The 13,706-nt window shown below is 40.0% G+C and overlaps 1 protein-coding gene across 2 annotated transcripts in view; it reads right to left on the bottom strand.

The window, feature by feature from the left end:
* PTPRO (protein tyrosine phosphatase receptor type O) overlaps positions 1-13,706 on the bottom strand; it is a 285,274-nt gene that overhangs the window by 63,478 nt on the left and 208,090 nt on the right. For both annotated transcript variants that reach the window (XM_024257382.3, XM_024257383.3), the window contains exons 11-12: positions 13,211-13,362; positions 11,915-12,035 (exon numbers count right to left, since the gene is read on the bottom strand). In XM_024257382.3, coding sequence (XP_024113150.2) covers positions 11,915-12,035; positions 13,211-13,362 — 273 coding nt within the window. The remainder of the gene's footprint in view (positions 1-11,914; positions 12,036-13,210; positions 13,363-13,706) is intronic.

Below are 13,706 nucleotides of genomic sequence, written 5' to 3'. Positions count from 1 at the left end.
AAATTCCTAATGGGATGGTTTCCCAGCATCCTGGGAAAAGCACCATTATTGGTGCATTTCTTTTTGTGGATGTTTATTGATGATACGATACTGAGAATTATTGGCAACTGTTTTGAGGGCTCTCTACCCTTGCACATGATACATTGGATTAATTTATATGACACTGGACTTATTGGTAGTTTGGTTTCTTTCTGTAGAGGTAGAACCTACCCTCCACGACACAGGAGTCATTCAGAGGCATTCTAAAGAGGACTCTATTACAGATAAATTGAACTGCAGGTTAGCCCAACCAGTTACGGCCCTAGCTTTAACAATGGCATTCTGATTCAAACATGCTCTGAAAAATCTATGTGCCAAAGTTGTATTTTTCTTTAAAGGAGAATGACTATGACTTTTATGTATATCAAAATGAATGCTGTGAAGAAACATAAAACAACTAGAATGAAAGTTCTGTAAAAAAAAAAAAACTCTCCCCCTCCCCCTCCCCCTCCCCCTCCCCCTCCCCCTCCCCCTCCCCCTCCCCCTCCCCCTCTCCCTCCCCCTCCCTCTCCCTCCTTCGGTCTCCCTCTCCCTTCTTCGGTCTCCCTCTCCTTCTTTTTTCGGTCTCCCTCTGTTGCCGAAGCTGGACTGTACTGCGGTAATCTTGGCTCGCTGCAACCTCCCTGCCTCGGGCTCCTGTGATTCTCCTGCCTGGGCCTGCCGAGTGCCTGGGATTGCAGGTGCGCGCCACCACGCCTGACTGGTTTTTGTGTTTTTGGTGGAGACGGGGTTTCGCCCTGTTGACCGGGCTGGTATCCAGCTCCTGGCCTCCAGTGATCTGCCCGCCTCGGCCTCCCGAGGTGCTGGGATTGCAGACGGAGTCTCGCTCACTCAATGCTCAATGTTGCTCAGGCTGGAGTGCAGTGGCCTGATCTCGGCTCGCTACAACCTCCACCTCCCAACCGCCTGCCTTGGCATCCTAAAGTGCTAAGATTACAGCCTCTGCCCCGCCACCACCCCGTCTAGGAAGTGAGGAGCGTCTCTGCCTGGCCGCCCATCATCTGGGATGTGAGGAGCCCCTCTGCCCGGCCGCCCCGTCTGGGAAGTGAGGAGCACCTCTGCCTGGCCGCCCCGTCTGGGAGATGAGGAAGCCTCTGCCCGGCTGCCCAACGTCTGGGAAGTGAGGAGCGCCTCTGCCCGGCCGCCACCCCGTATGGGAAGTGAGGAGCGCCTCTGCCTGGCCACCCCGTCTGGGAGGTGAGGAGCGCCTCTGCCTGGCCGCCCCGTCTGGGAGGTGAGGAGCACCTCTGCCCGGCCGCCCCGTCTGGGAGGTGAGGAGCGCCTCTGCTCGGCCGCCACCCCGTCTGGGAGGAAGTGAGGAGCACCTCTGCCTGGCCACCCCGTCTGGGAAGTGAGGAGTGCCTCTGCCTGGCCGCCACCCCATCTGGGAGGAAGTGAGGAGCGCCTCTGCCCGGCCACCCCGTCTGGGAGGTGAGGAGTGCCTCTGCCCGGCCGCCCCGTCTGGGAGGAAGTGAGGAGCGCCTCTGCTTGGCCGCCCCGTCTGGGAGATGAGGAGCGCCTCTGCCCGGCCGCCCAACGTCTGGGAAGTGAGGAGTGCCTCTGCCCGGCCGCCACCCCATCTGGGAAGTGAGGAGCGCCTCTGCCCTGTCTGGGAGGTGAGGAGCGCCTCTGCCCCGCTGCCATCCCGTATAGGAAGTGAGGAGCGCCTCTGCCCCGCTGCCCATCGTCTGGGATGTGAGGAGTGCCTCTGCCCGGCCGCCCCCTCTGGGAAGTGAGGAGCGTCTCTGCCCGGCCGCCCCCTCTGGGAAGTGAGGAGCGTCTCTGCCCGGCCGCCCCGTCTGGGAGGTGAGGAGCGCCTCTGCCTGGCTGCCACCCCGTCTGGGAGGTGAGGAGTGTCTCTGCCCAGCCGCCCCGTCTGGGAAGTGAGGAGGGCCTCTGCCCGGCGGCCCCATCTGGGAAGTGAGGAGCGCCTCTGACCGGTGGCCCTGTCTGGGAAGTGAGGAGCGCCTCTGTCCGGCCACCCTGTCTGGGAGGTGAGGAGCACCTCTGCCCGGCCGCCCCGTCTGGGAGGTGAGGAGCGCCTCTGCCCGGCCGCCCTGTCTGGGAGGTGTACCCAACAGCTCCGAAGAGACAGCGACCATCGGGAGCGGGCCATGAGGACGATGGCGGTTTTGTTGAAAAGAAGGGGGGGAAGTGTGGGGAAAGGAAGGAGAGATCAGATTGTTGCTGTGTCTGTGTAGAAAGAGGTGGGCATAGGAGATTCCATTTTGTTCTGACTAGGAGAAGTTCTTCTGCCTTGGGATGCTATTGATCTATGGCCTTTCCCCCAGCCCCGAGCTCTCTGAAACATGTGCTGTGTCAACTCAGGGTTAAATGGATTAAGGGCGGCGCAAGATGTGCTTTGTTAAACAGATGCTTGATTAAGAGTCATCACCACTCCCTAATCTCAAGTACCCAGGGACACAAACACTGCAGAAGGCCGCAGGGACCTCTGCCTAGGAAAACCAGAGACCTTTGTTCATGTGTTTATCTGCTGACCTTCTCTCCACTATTATCCTATGACCCTGCCATATCCCCCTCTCCGAGAAACACCCAAGAATAATCAATAAATACTTCATTAAAAAAAAAAAGAAAAGAAAACTAAAAAAAAAAAAAAAAAAGTTTATGAAACAAGATAAAAGGAATGACTAAATAAGAGAGATATAAAGAAAGTTAAAAATATAAACAGATATTTTTGGTAAGAAAGGTTAAAAGGAAAATTTTATATGAGAAAAAAATCTTGCATGGTAAATGTTTGTTCTAAAATAAAATGGCTGGGTGCAAATGGCTCATGCATGTAATCCTAGCACTTTGTAAGGCTGAGGCGAGCAGATTGCTTGAGCCTGGGAGTTCCAGACCAGCCTGGGCAACGTGGTAAAACCCTGTCTATACAAAAAACACAGAAAATTAACTGAGTGTGCTGGTGCACATCTATAGTCCCAGCTACCTGGGAAGCTGAAATGGGAGGATTGCTTGAGCCTGGGTGGGTCAAGGCTGCAGTGAGCTGTGATCATGCCACTACACCCCAGCCTGGGTGACAGAGAGAGAGACACCTTGTCTCAAGGAAACAACAGCAGCAACAACAACAGCAACAACAAAGAAATCTTAAAAAAAAAAAAAAGAAAAAGAAGATAAAATGATTGGTTATTTAGGAAAGAAGGATGTTTAGGATAAAACAGGAAATCTAGACATGTCATAAGTGGCTTGTGTAAGTCATAGTAAGGTTTGTAAAAAGCGACTTTATGAGAAAAGAATTTATTTGATCAAGTTGGCTATAATTAAAAGGAAATTAGTCTTTCTAGAGATTGTGCTTTTGCACTTCGTGTATATTAAAAATACACTAATCCACTCAAGAATGGGCTAGAAGAACAAAATTTTCTTAAGATATTAATTTACTCTTAACAAATTACAAGACATTTTAATTTTTTTACCCCAGATTTCAACTTTTATTGAATCTCACTGTTTTCACCTTTCTCTCCCCTTCATAAGTCCTGAGATAATAGCTCTCTCCAACTTTCTTGTCAGCTTCTATAATTTTTTTCCCTCAGGTTCTAACTGCTACTGTGACGTGATGCTAAAAGTGTTTTATCTTAAAGGTCTAAAGGAAATAATTTCTTCCAGTATAACATTCCGTGCTCTTGGTTTGAAGTTGTTCTATGAAACTGAAAATTTTCACTTATGATGCAAGACACACCCTTCCTATATCTAACTAATTCAAGTATCACTTTCATTTGTTTTGACTTGAAGTCTAGGGAAAAGCAATTGTTGCAGAAGGTCTTTTATTTATTTTTTGCCTTTTGGTAACTGGCCTAACAAACAGATTTTATATTTTATTGAAACAATTCCTATGTCATTGTTATTAAGTTTTTTATTTGCCTAGGAAAACTGAGATTTAAAAAATTAAAGTTATTAACATTCAAAAAAAAAAGTCTTGTATAGAAAATTCTAATAATGAATATATTTTTGAGTCTAAAAACATTTCCCCCCCACATTGTAAATAAACATCTAGCAAATAAACATCACAACTACAGGTAAATAAGATTGTGCTCCCATAAATATCTGGTGAGGTTATGAGTCAAATGGTTCCTATTACTACTTCATTTCACTGTGATCACATTACAAGAAAAGCAAAGGAAGAAAGAATTGGTGTAGGACACCCTCAGGGTTCTTTCCTCTCAGAACGACTGCAGTTTAGAGTCTTATTTTCCTGTTAGGATGGAAAGTTGGATCAAAAATACTCTATAACCTGGAGGCTTTCTGGCAAGTTAGGAAGTTCTAAACTTTATGCCTTTTGATGATTATAATTAACATGTGAAATGTCTTTCAAATTTCCTACTGAATATCCTTTATATTTGTCCTAAGGCTTCAGTCAAATCATTTTCAGTACAAAACACTAGATTTTCCAGCTTCTGTAACACAGCCTCTCTCTGTTTACAACTTTTGCTTTTGAGAGAAAATAAATGTCACTTTCTCAAGAAAAAAACAAACAAACAAAAACACACACACACACACACACACACACACAAAACCTGCAATTCAGGTACTACTAAATCAAGATATTATTTTGCTTCTCTGAAAGGTTAAACTTGTTCCGATTAAATATTAACTAGAATACTATGTTCAACTTTGAGGTCCGCAATTTCAATTCATTCAACAGTATCTGTTAAGCAGTTATAGGTGTTCAGGCATTATGTTATATAAAATGGAAAGGGCTTATATACACAATAACATGATTAGTAGAACAGATCTTTTGACCAAAGGATAAAAACCAACATTATATGTTTTCAAGAAAATAAGAAAGGCACATCACATACAGATTATCTTGTCTACAGAAAGGAATAAGATAGAAACAATATTCCATTTGATATGTAAGATACCAATAAGAAAAAGGTTATTGATCCTAAGGGTTACATTAACCATAAATAATTTCCATGAAAACTCACCTTTCCTTCTTGTAAAGTTTAAATAAATTTTCCTAGCTGGTTTACATAGTCCATTCTGTTATCAGGGAGACATGGAGACTCCAAACATTTTGATAAGTTTGGGAAACTATCATGGTTTTAACTCACAGTCCTATGTAGATACAGTTGTACCAGTTCATGACTTTGACTCATATTCCTGAGGCACCATAGACCATGATGTCACATAGAAATTTCAGTGAAGTATCCAATAGGCCCACTAAATGCTACTTTGATAAGACCACCTCTGAACTTAAATTTTAAGGGAGACTGAAAAACCAGATGAATTGGAGAAAGCTGCTAGGATCTGAGAAACACTTAATAGCTTCCTGTATTAGTAAAGCTTGGAAAAAGGAAGACATTGGGAATATAAGCACAATCTTCAAGTAATTACAGTTACCTGGAAATGAGTTTTTGAACGGCCCTTTACACCCACAGAGGACAGAGTCAGAGATAATGGTTGGAATTGGTAGACAGGCAACTTTTTTCTTAATAGAAAGATTATACAAAGTTGGAAGTTGGTGCTCTCCACATTCGTAGAATTTAAGTATAGACCACAAGGGAGGAAGAGCAGATTGCCTTCAGTGCAGGAAAGATAAGGGACTACCCTTGATCCTCAGTTGGGGCACTAGCGCCCCCTTGAGGGTGTTTGAAAGTTTGGAGGAATGTTTTTATTAGTCACAACAGAGGGAATTAGCTGTTTTTTTGTGGTCAGGACTTAGAAATGCTAGCTGTCCTGGAATTATTAAGAGGATACCAAATGAAAAATTGTCCCATGTCCCACATCCCACATGACTTTCAAATGTCATACCAGAGAAAATCCACCATAAGTGTAAATTGCAAGTACTTTACTACATAATATTGAAAGTTTATAAAAAGAAATTAAGTAAAATAATTTAGAAGAAAGTTGTCATGAAAAGGCATATTTAAATCCAATTAAGATAGTATTTAAAATTATAAGTTATTCAATAATATTTTTACTTCCATAGTGTCTAATCAATACATCACATATTTCCAAATTACCTATACAATTTTAAAGTATTTCAGCACAAAAACTTAGCTTTTGTCATGGCAAATATGAGACAGAGAAATTTAAGACTCAGTGACCTATGCACTGAGTTCTGGAGAAATGCAATTACTGGGTAAATTGAGGAAAGATTGTATTTTTTGTTTTTTAGATTTTCTAAAATTTTTCTAAAAGTACATCACTGTCAACAATGCTACCCATGGTATTTAAGCTACTAAGAAAACAACCGCGAATTAGTCTTTACTTACAGCTGCTAATATGAACACATGTAATAACAGAGATGGCTTGAGACTGTTATGAACAAATTCGGACACAAAAATTAGCAGACATCTTAAAAAATGATGTCACTAAATTGCATTAACTATATGGAAAACACTTTTATTGCCATTTGATAGACTTAATTTTTGAAATATGAAAATTATAAAATCTCTGCTGTAAAAATTACATATTAAAATTATGCATTTAGTTTTGGGTTGCCACTCTTTCGGTCATACTGCCTCTAAAGGTCTATCACACAACTTTGTGTCAATCCATCCTCCATTGTCTGTGGCAGATTTTAGGATACTGTCTTCGAGTTTCCCTATAAGTATCAGAAACTAAATGTGTACCGCAATAAATGGTCAATTTTTGAATGTAGAGGATGTGTTTTGTGTTACACAGTCACTTTCCAGTTGTATGTCATAATATAAAGAATTATTTTGACATTACACTACACAAAAAGATCCAGTTCATTTGCAAGAATGTTAAAGTATCTGTTTTTCTTCATCCACAGTCTATTATTTTTCTTGGCATATTATCTTACAGAATGAATTTGGAAGTGTTCCTTCCTATTCAACTTTTTTGAAAAGTTTGAGCAGGATTGGCATTAGTCCTTCTTTAAATGTCTGGTGAAATTCAGGGTTCAAGCCATCAGGACCTGGGCTTTCTTTGGTAGGAGACTTTATTATGACTTTCATCTCATTGCTCATTATTGGTTCGTTAAGGTTTTCTCGTTCTTAATTGTTCAGTCTCGTTAGGTGTGTTCAGGAATCTATCCATTTCTTCTAGTTTTCCAATTTGTTGGTTTATAGCTGTTCATAGTAGTCTCTAATGATTCTTTATATTTATGAGGTATCTTATTATGTCTATTTTTTTGTTTCTGATTTTATTTCTTTGGGTCTTCTCTCTTTTTTTCTCAGTTTAGCTAAAGGATTGTTCATTTTATCTTTTTAAATAACCAACTTTTTGTTGTGTTGATCTTCTGTATTTATTTTTAGTCTCAATTTCATTTATTTCTGCTCTTACCTTTACATTTCTTTCCTTCTACTAATTTAGTGTTTGGTTTGCTTTTGCTTTTCTAGTTCCTTGAGGTACATCATTAGGTTGTGTATTTGAACTTTCTACTTTTTTATATTAAGGGCATTTATTACTATAAACTTCCCTCATACTATGGCTTTTGCTATATCCCACAGATTTTGGTATGTTGTATTTTCATTTTCATTTGTCTCAAGAATTTTTAGAATTCCTTTTTTAATTTCTTCATTGACTCATTTGTTGTTCAGGAACACGTTGTTCAATTTCCATGTGTTTGTTTATTTTTTGAGATTTCTCTTGTTATCACTTTCTAGTCTTATTCCATTGTGGTCAGAAAAGATACTTGATATGATATCTACTTTTTGAATTTGTTGAGACTTGTTTTGTGTCCTAAGATATGATATATTCTGGAGAATGCTCCATGTGCAGTGAAAACAATGTGTATTCTGTAGCAGTTGGGTGAAATGTTCTTTAAATGTCTATTAGGCCTATCAGGTCTCATGTGTAGTTTAACTCTATTGTTTCTTCATTGATATTTTGTTGGATGATCTATATGTTACTGAGAGTGGGGTGTTGAAGTCCCCTACTATCACTGTAATTAAGTCTATCCGTTCCTTTAGATCTGTTAATGTTTACTTTATATACTTAGGAGCTCCAGTGTTGGGTGCATAGATATTTATAATTGTTATATCCTCTTGCTAAACTGATCCCTTTATCATTATGTAGTAACTCTCTTTGTTTTTACAATTCTAGATTTGTGGTCCATTTTATCTAATATAAGCATAGCTACATCTGCTTTTTTGCTTGTTTGTTTTCCAGTTGCATGGAATATCTTTTCCACCCCTTCACTTTCAGTCCCTGTGTGTGTTTACAGGTGAAGTGGGTTTCTTAAAGGCAGCATATAGTTGGGTCTTATTTCTTTATCCATTCAGCCACATTGTGACTTTTAATTGAGAACTGAGACCATTTACCTCCAGTGTTATTATTGCTAAGTACGGATTTACTACTGCCATTTTGTTGCCTGTTTTCAGATTGTTTTGAGAATCCTCTCTTCTTTTCATGTTTTGTGGTTAAGTGATTATTAAGTGTTATGTATTAGTTTGTTGCTTTTTATTTTTAATGAACTGATTATGATTTTGTGCTGTGGTTACCATGAGGCTTATAAAAAATCTTATAGACATAACAAGTTTATTGATTTATTTGCTTATTTTTAAGATGGGGGTCTTGCTCTGTCATGCAGGCTGGAGGGCAGTGTTACAATCACAGCTCACAGTTCACTGCAGCCTCAATCTCCTGGGCTAAAGTGATCCTCCTGCCTCAACCTCCCAAGTAGCTGGGACCACAGGCATGTGTCACCATACTCAGCTTTTCTTTTTTTTTTATTTTATTTTTTATTTTAGTAGAGATGAGGTCTTTAATTCCTGGGCTCAAGCAATTCACCAAACTTGACCTCCCAAAGTGCTGGATTACAGGCATGAGCCACCATGCCTGGCCATAATAAGTTACTTTAGAGAGATGACAACTTATCTTAGATCATGAGCAAAAGAATAGAAACAAAAGCAAAACTACCACACTTAAAAATTTAACTTCATCTCTCTCCACCCCCCAGTTTTGACTTTGTTGCCTCAATTTATTTGCTTTACATTACCTATCTCCTAACAGGTTGCTGTAGCTATTATTGTTTTTAAAAGATTTGTCTTTTGGGCTTTATACCAGAGTTATGGATGGATTGTACACCACAATTACAGTAATAGAATATCCTGGGTTGGTCCATGTATTTAATTTTCGCAATGGTCTAATACCTTGAAAAGTTTTCTTTTTGCATGTGTCTTTTTCTCTCAGATTGAAGAACTCTTTTGCATTTCTTGTATGACAGGTCTGGTAGTGGTGAATTCTTTCATCTTTTGTTTTTCTGAGAAATACTTTATCTTTCCTTCATATTTAAAGGACAATTTTGCTAGATACATTATTCTTGGATGGCAGTTTTTTTCTTTGAGCATTGTAAAAATGTTCTTCCTCATGGCCTGTACAGTTTGTTGCCAGGTGAATTGCAGCTTTTTTACCTGTTATTTGCTCCTTTTCTCTTGATGCTTTCAGGATCTTCTCTTTGTCCTTGACCTTTGAGAGTTTGAGTATTATACGCTTTGTGGTGATCTTATTTGAGTGGTATCTGTTTGGTATTCTCAGACCCTCCTGAACCTGGCTATTTATATCTGTCTCAAGTTTTGGGATGTTTTCTATTATTATTTCTTTGAGTAAACTTCCTTATTCAGCTCTCCCTTGAATACTAATAATTCTTATGTTTGATCTTTTAAGGTTTTTTTTTAAATACCTTTTTTTTTTGATGGAGTCTTGCTCTGTCACCCAGGCTGGAGTGCAGTGGTGTGATCTCGGCTCACTGCAAGCTCTGCCTCCTGAGTTCACACAATTCTCCTGCCTCAGCCTCCGAGTAGCTGGGACTACAGGCGCCCGCCACCATGCCAGCTAATTTTTTTTTGGTATTTTTGGTAGAGACAGGGTTTCACCATGTTAGCCAGGATGGTCTCGATCTCCTGACCTCGTGATCTGCCCGCCTCGGCCTCCCAAAGTGCTGGGATTACAGGTGTGAGCCACCACGCCCAGCCTTTTTTTTAGTATCTTATAGTGAGACTTCACTTACTTTCAGCCTTATTTTTCTTTTTTCTCCTCCAATGGTGTATTTTCAAATAGGCTTTGAGCTCCCTGAATCATTCCTCTCCTTGTGCATTCTGCTGTGATGAGTTTTTCAGTTCAGCAAACATATTTTCCAGTACTAAGATTTTGTTTGATTTAAAAATTTCTCTGATAAATTTCTGAATTGCTTTTCTGTGTTTTCCTGGACATCACTGATTTTCCTTAAACTGTATTTTGAATTCTTGTTCAGAGAGCTCACAAATCACCATCTTGTTAAGGTCAGTCATTGGATTTTTGCTTTGTCCTTTTCCTGGGTGGGGGGGGTGGGGGGTCACTGTTCCCTGTTTGATGTTGTTTCTTATGGGCATAGATCTATGTCTTTGCATTAAAGAATTAACTATTTAGTCCACTTTCCTTTGACTGCCTTGCCTTGTTTTGTCTTTTATTGGCTATGTTTGCTTAGCAAACATTTACCACTAGGTCACTGCCTACATTTCAGCTCTAGGTGGCACCTTAAGTCCAGATTTGCCTTGGCTCTGCCTGTCCTGTAGAGGAAAGGTCTTAAAGGAATTATCCTGGCAGTGTGTCAAAGTTGGCTGGGGGGGCTCATGCCCAAGGGACCTGTGAAATGTACCTCCTACAGTATGGTGCTGCTGAACAGCCACTCTGACTTGGTGTCTCCTTTGGCCAAGTTACAGAGCAGAGTTGCTGGGACTGGGAATGGTAGTTCCACCTCACCTCTTTGTTTCTGCCTATCCTCAAGCTATTTCTCCCTTCAGGCAGTCACGATGCTTCCTGTGGGTTAAGGCAAGGACAGATTTCCTGCCAGGGAGCCCAAGATAGTGGGGAAACTAGTTGACTACCTCAACCTCACTTTTTCCAGTGTAGAAACATGAGTTGGCAGAAGATTTTCTGCACGCTTGTTGCCAGGCAGAATCGCGGGGGAGGCGTCACGAATGTGGAAGCCTGATTCTCCTACCATCTGCCCAGAGTATTTTCACTTCTCTATGGCCCTGGAATGTGTCTCATCCTTGTATTTGAGTTCTGGGTTGTTGCTGGTGAAAATCTCAGAGTGTATATTTGCTTTTGGTTTTCTGTTGGGTAGAGGGGAGTGAAGCCAGCTTGCTTCTATGCTGCCATTTATAAACTTTTGGTGTGTTGTCCCTACTTTAATTAAAATTATTTCCATCTTTCTCTCATTATATGAAAATATATCTCATCTTTTAGTACTTATTTTAACTCTAGTTTTTATTCTAGTATCTACTTGTATCTATGCTTGTTTAGTTATTTGTTATTAATTTATATTAACTTGTTCATTTCTTTGCTTATTTTTATACTTCTTATATGAAGGACTAATGATCTTTTTATTTCTTATAAGCCCCAACTTATTCATTTTAATTATATCTAGGCATCAGGTAATTTCATTATGTCTTTTAGAGTAGTTGTGTCTGACCATGTATGCAGGGAATCCATATTATTTTATTATAAATTAGTTTCTTTTTGTCTTGATTTTATTCTAGAGTTAGGAAACTATATAAAATTTAAAAAATCAATATGTAGATTTTTAAATCCATTACTATTTAAGATATTAAAGAGGGCATTACATAATATTAATATGAAAATAGAATGTTGTCTTATAGCGTTGTGAACACTGCATTAGATAATCTCTAATGTGCTTCCATCTCCAAAATCCTATGACTGCCTGGTTTCTTTAACCTTACCAAGAATAGCGAACACCACTGTTTCCCAGAACAGTATACATCCCACTCACAGAAGCTCGTACCAAGTTGAACATACTCTTTTGCTAGTACAAATGTCTATTTTCTACTCATAAAAAATTAGCCATTTTTCTGTTATTATTTCATTGAATTGAGGAGCTCTTGCTGAATCAAATGACGCAAACATTAGTGATTATTTCACACCCATCTCTGTGTACTCTTCTTACCTAGCTTGACAAGGCGGAGCATGGAGGTATTACTTCCTCTTTCAGTACAAGCAGTTACTGAGAGGTTGTAGATGTCGCCTGGAGGCAAGCTGAGAATTGCAGTCATGACATTGCGTGTTACCTGCAAGATCATCAAAATTGAGGGTTTAAACTTTTAGTGAATGAGTCAGTGCACCACCCCAAACAACTAAAGGACTATAGCAGACATGTTCCCTCTCTGTTCTATGCTGCAGTCTGCAACTGATTATATTATAGATACGTTATATCTTCTGAAAATTGTGTCAGTTCCTCAGCTGGGCCCCATGCAAGGTAGCCTTAACAATGCATTATATACATCAGAACAATTCTGCGATTAATTCCCTTATTTGGAATGGGTCTCATTCTGACATTTTCTCACATATTCATAACAGGTTTTAGAAAAGACAACTACTGAGTTGCTACTGATATGTACATTCTAAGAAGCTCAAACAAACCTACCCATATCTGTAGACGTGTGGCTTCCTACCTAATGGCCATTGTTATTTCCTATCCTCTCCTACAGCTAGAGGGGATGATGTGACCCAGCTCTGATCAGTGGATTGTAAGTAGAAGTCACATGGATAACTTATAGTTCAGTTCACATCCTGCAAATGCTGGGCTTCCACATCATCCCTTTTCTTTTCCTCTTCCTGCAGGCTGGAACATGGATGTAATGGTGATAAAGGTTACTCTCTAGAGACAAGGACTATGCATAGGGGGAGATGGAACAACAAAACAGAATTTGCCTCCCTGAATGAACCCTTAAAGCAGAAGTGCCTGGTTAGTCCTGTGCTATCATGGGACAGGTATAAACTTCTATTTTGTTTGAGCCACTCTCTTTTTGTTTGTTTCTTTATTACAGTAGTTTAGTCTGTACCCTAATCAATAAACATCCAAAAGCGTATTTTGCAGAAAAGAAATCAGTAGTCCCAAAGTCCCCAAATCTTCAGGTGTCGGTGATATATGGGAAAAAATTGGAAATATGTTAATTGTAGTTTTCTTGAAAATGTTTGGCATACTGAAGAAAAAGCTCAAATCATAATTCTAAATATAAATGAAATCAATAGTTGGAGCTCTTACATCTCACTGTTGAAGATTAAATGGTAAGCTCTATGAAAGGAAGAATTTAATTTTTGTTCACTGTCTTATCTCCAGAGCCTAAAACAGACAACTGGCATGCAAACATCTGACGCGTCAATAAACAATTGCTTAGTGGTTTTCAATAGTTCATAAAACTAAATTTACAGACATAAAATACTGGCATTCAAAGAAACATACACTCTTTTTAATTTTCTTTTTTCCTTCTGCAACCACCATCCAGTGAAGCATTCTAGAATGGGACAAGTCCGTTGTATCATCCCCATATGTCCAACTGATATATAACAGACTGTTGAAATATTCCACAGAAGTGATTTCTGGAGCCACTGGGGCTACAAGGGAGAAACGAGGCACAATTTGGTATAATAGACAGATAAATAAAGTACTTATCAGTAGAGCATGAAATCCCATATAGAGTCAGCTTAGCGAATTAGAATTCACAGCACATGATAGTCCTGGTAACTTCAGGACCTCTCAATAACAGTGAAGGATGGTGATACAGGATGGGCACTTGTTTAATGGGATCCCACATCTTGTATATCTAAGATACAAGACACCCAGACCCATCTGTACCTGAGGATATCAAAGTCTTTTAGATAAATGTCACCATTACAAAATTCCTAAAAAGTTACTTGTTTGGGTATATTTTTGTTACACCAACCAATTAATATTAATA

The sequence above is a fragment of the Pongo abelii genome, chromosome 10, assembly GCF_028885655.2.
Source record: "Pongo abelii isolate AG06213 chromosome 10, NHGRI_mPonAbe1-v2.0_pri, whole genome shotgun sequence".
In the NCBI taxonomy this organism is placed as follows: Eukaryota; Metazoa; Chordata; class Mammalia; order Primates; family Hominidae; genus Pongo; species Pongo abelii.
This window is presented reverse-complemented; position numbering and strand designations above follow the sequence as displayed.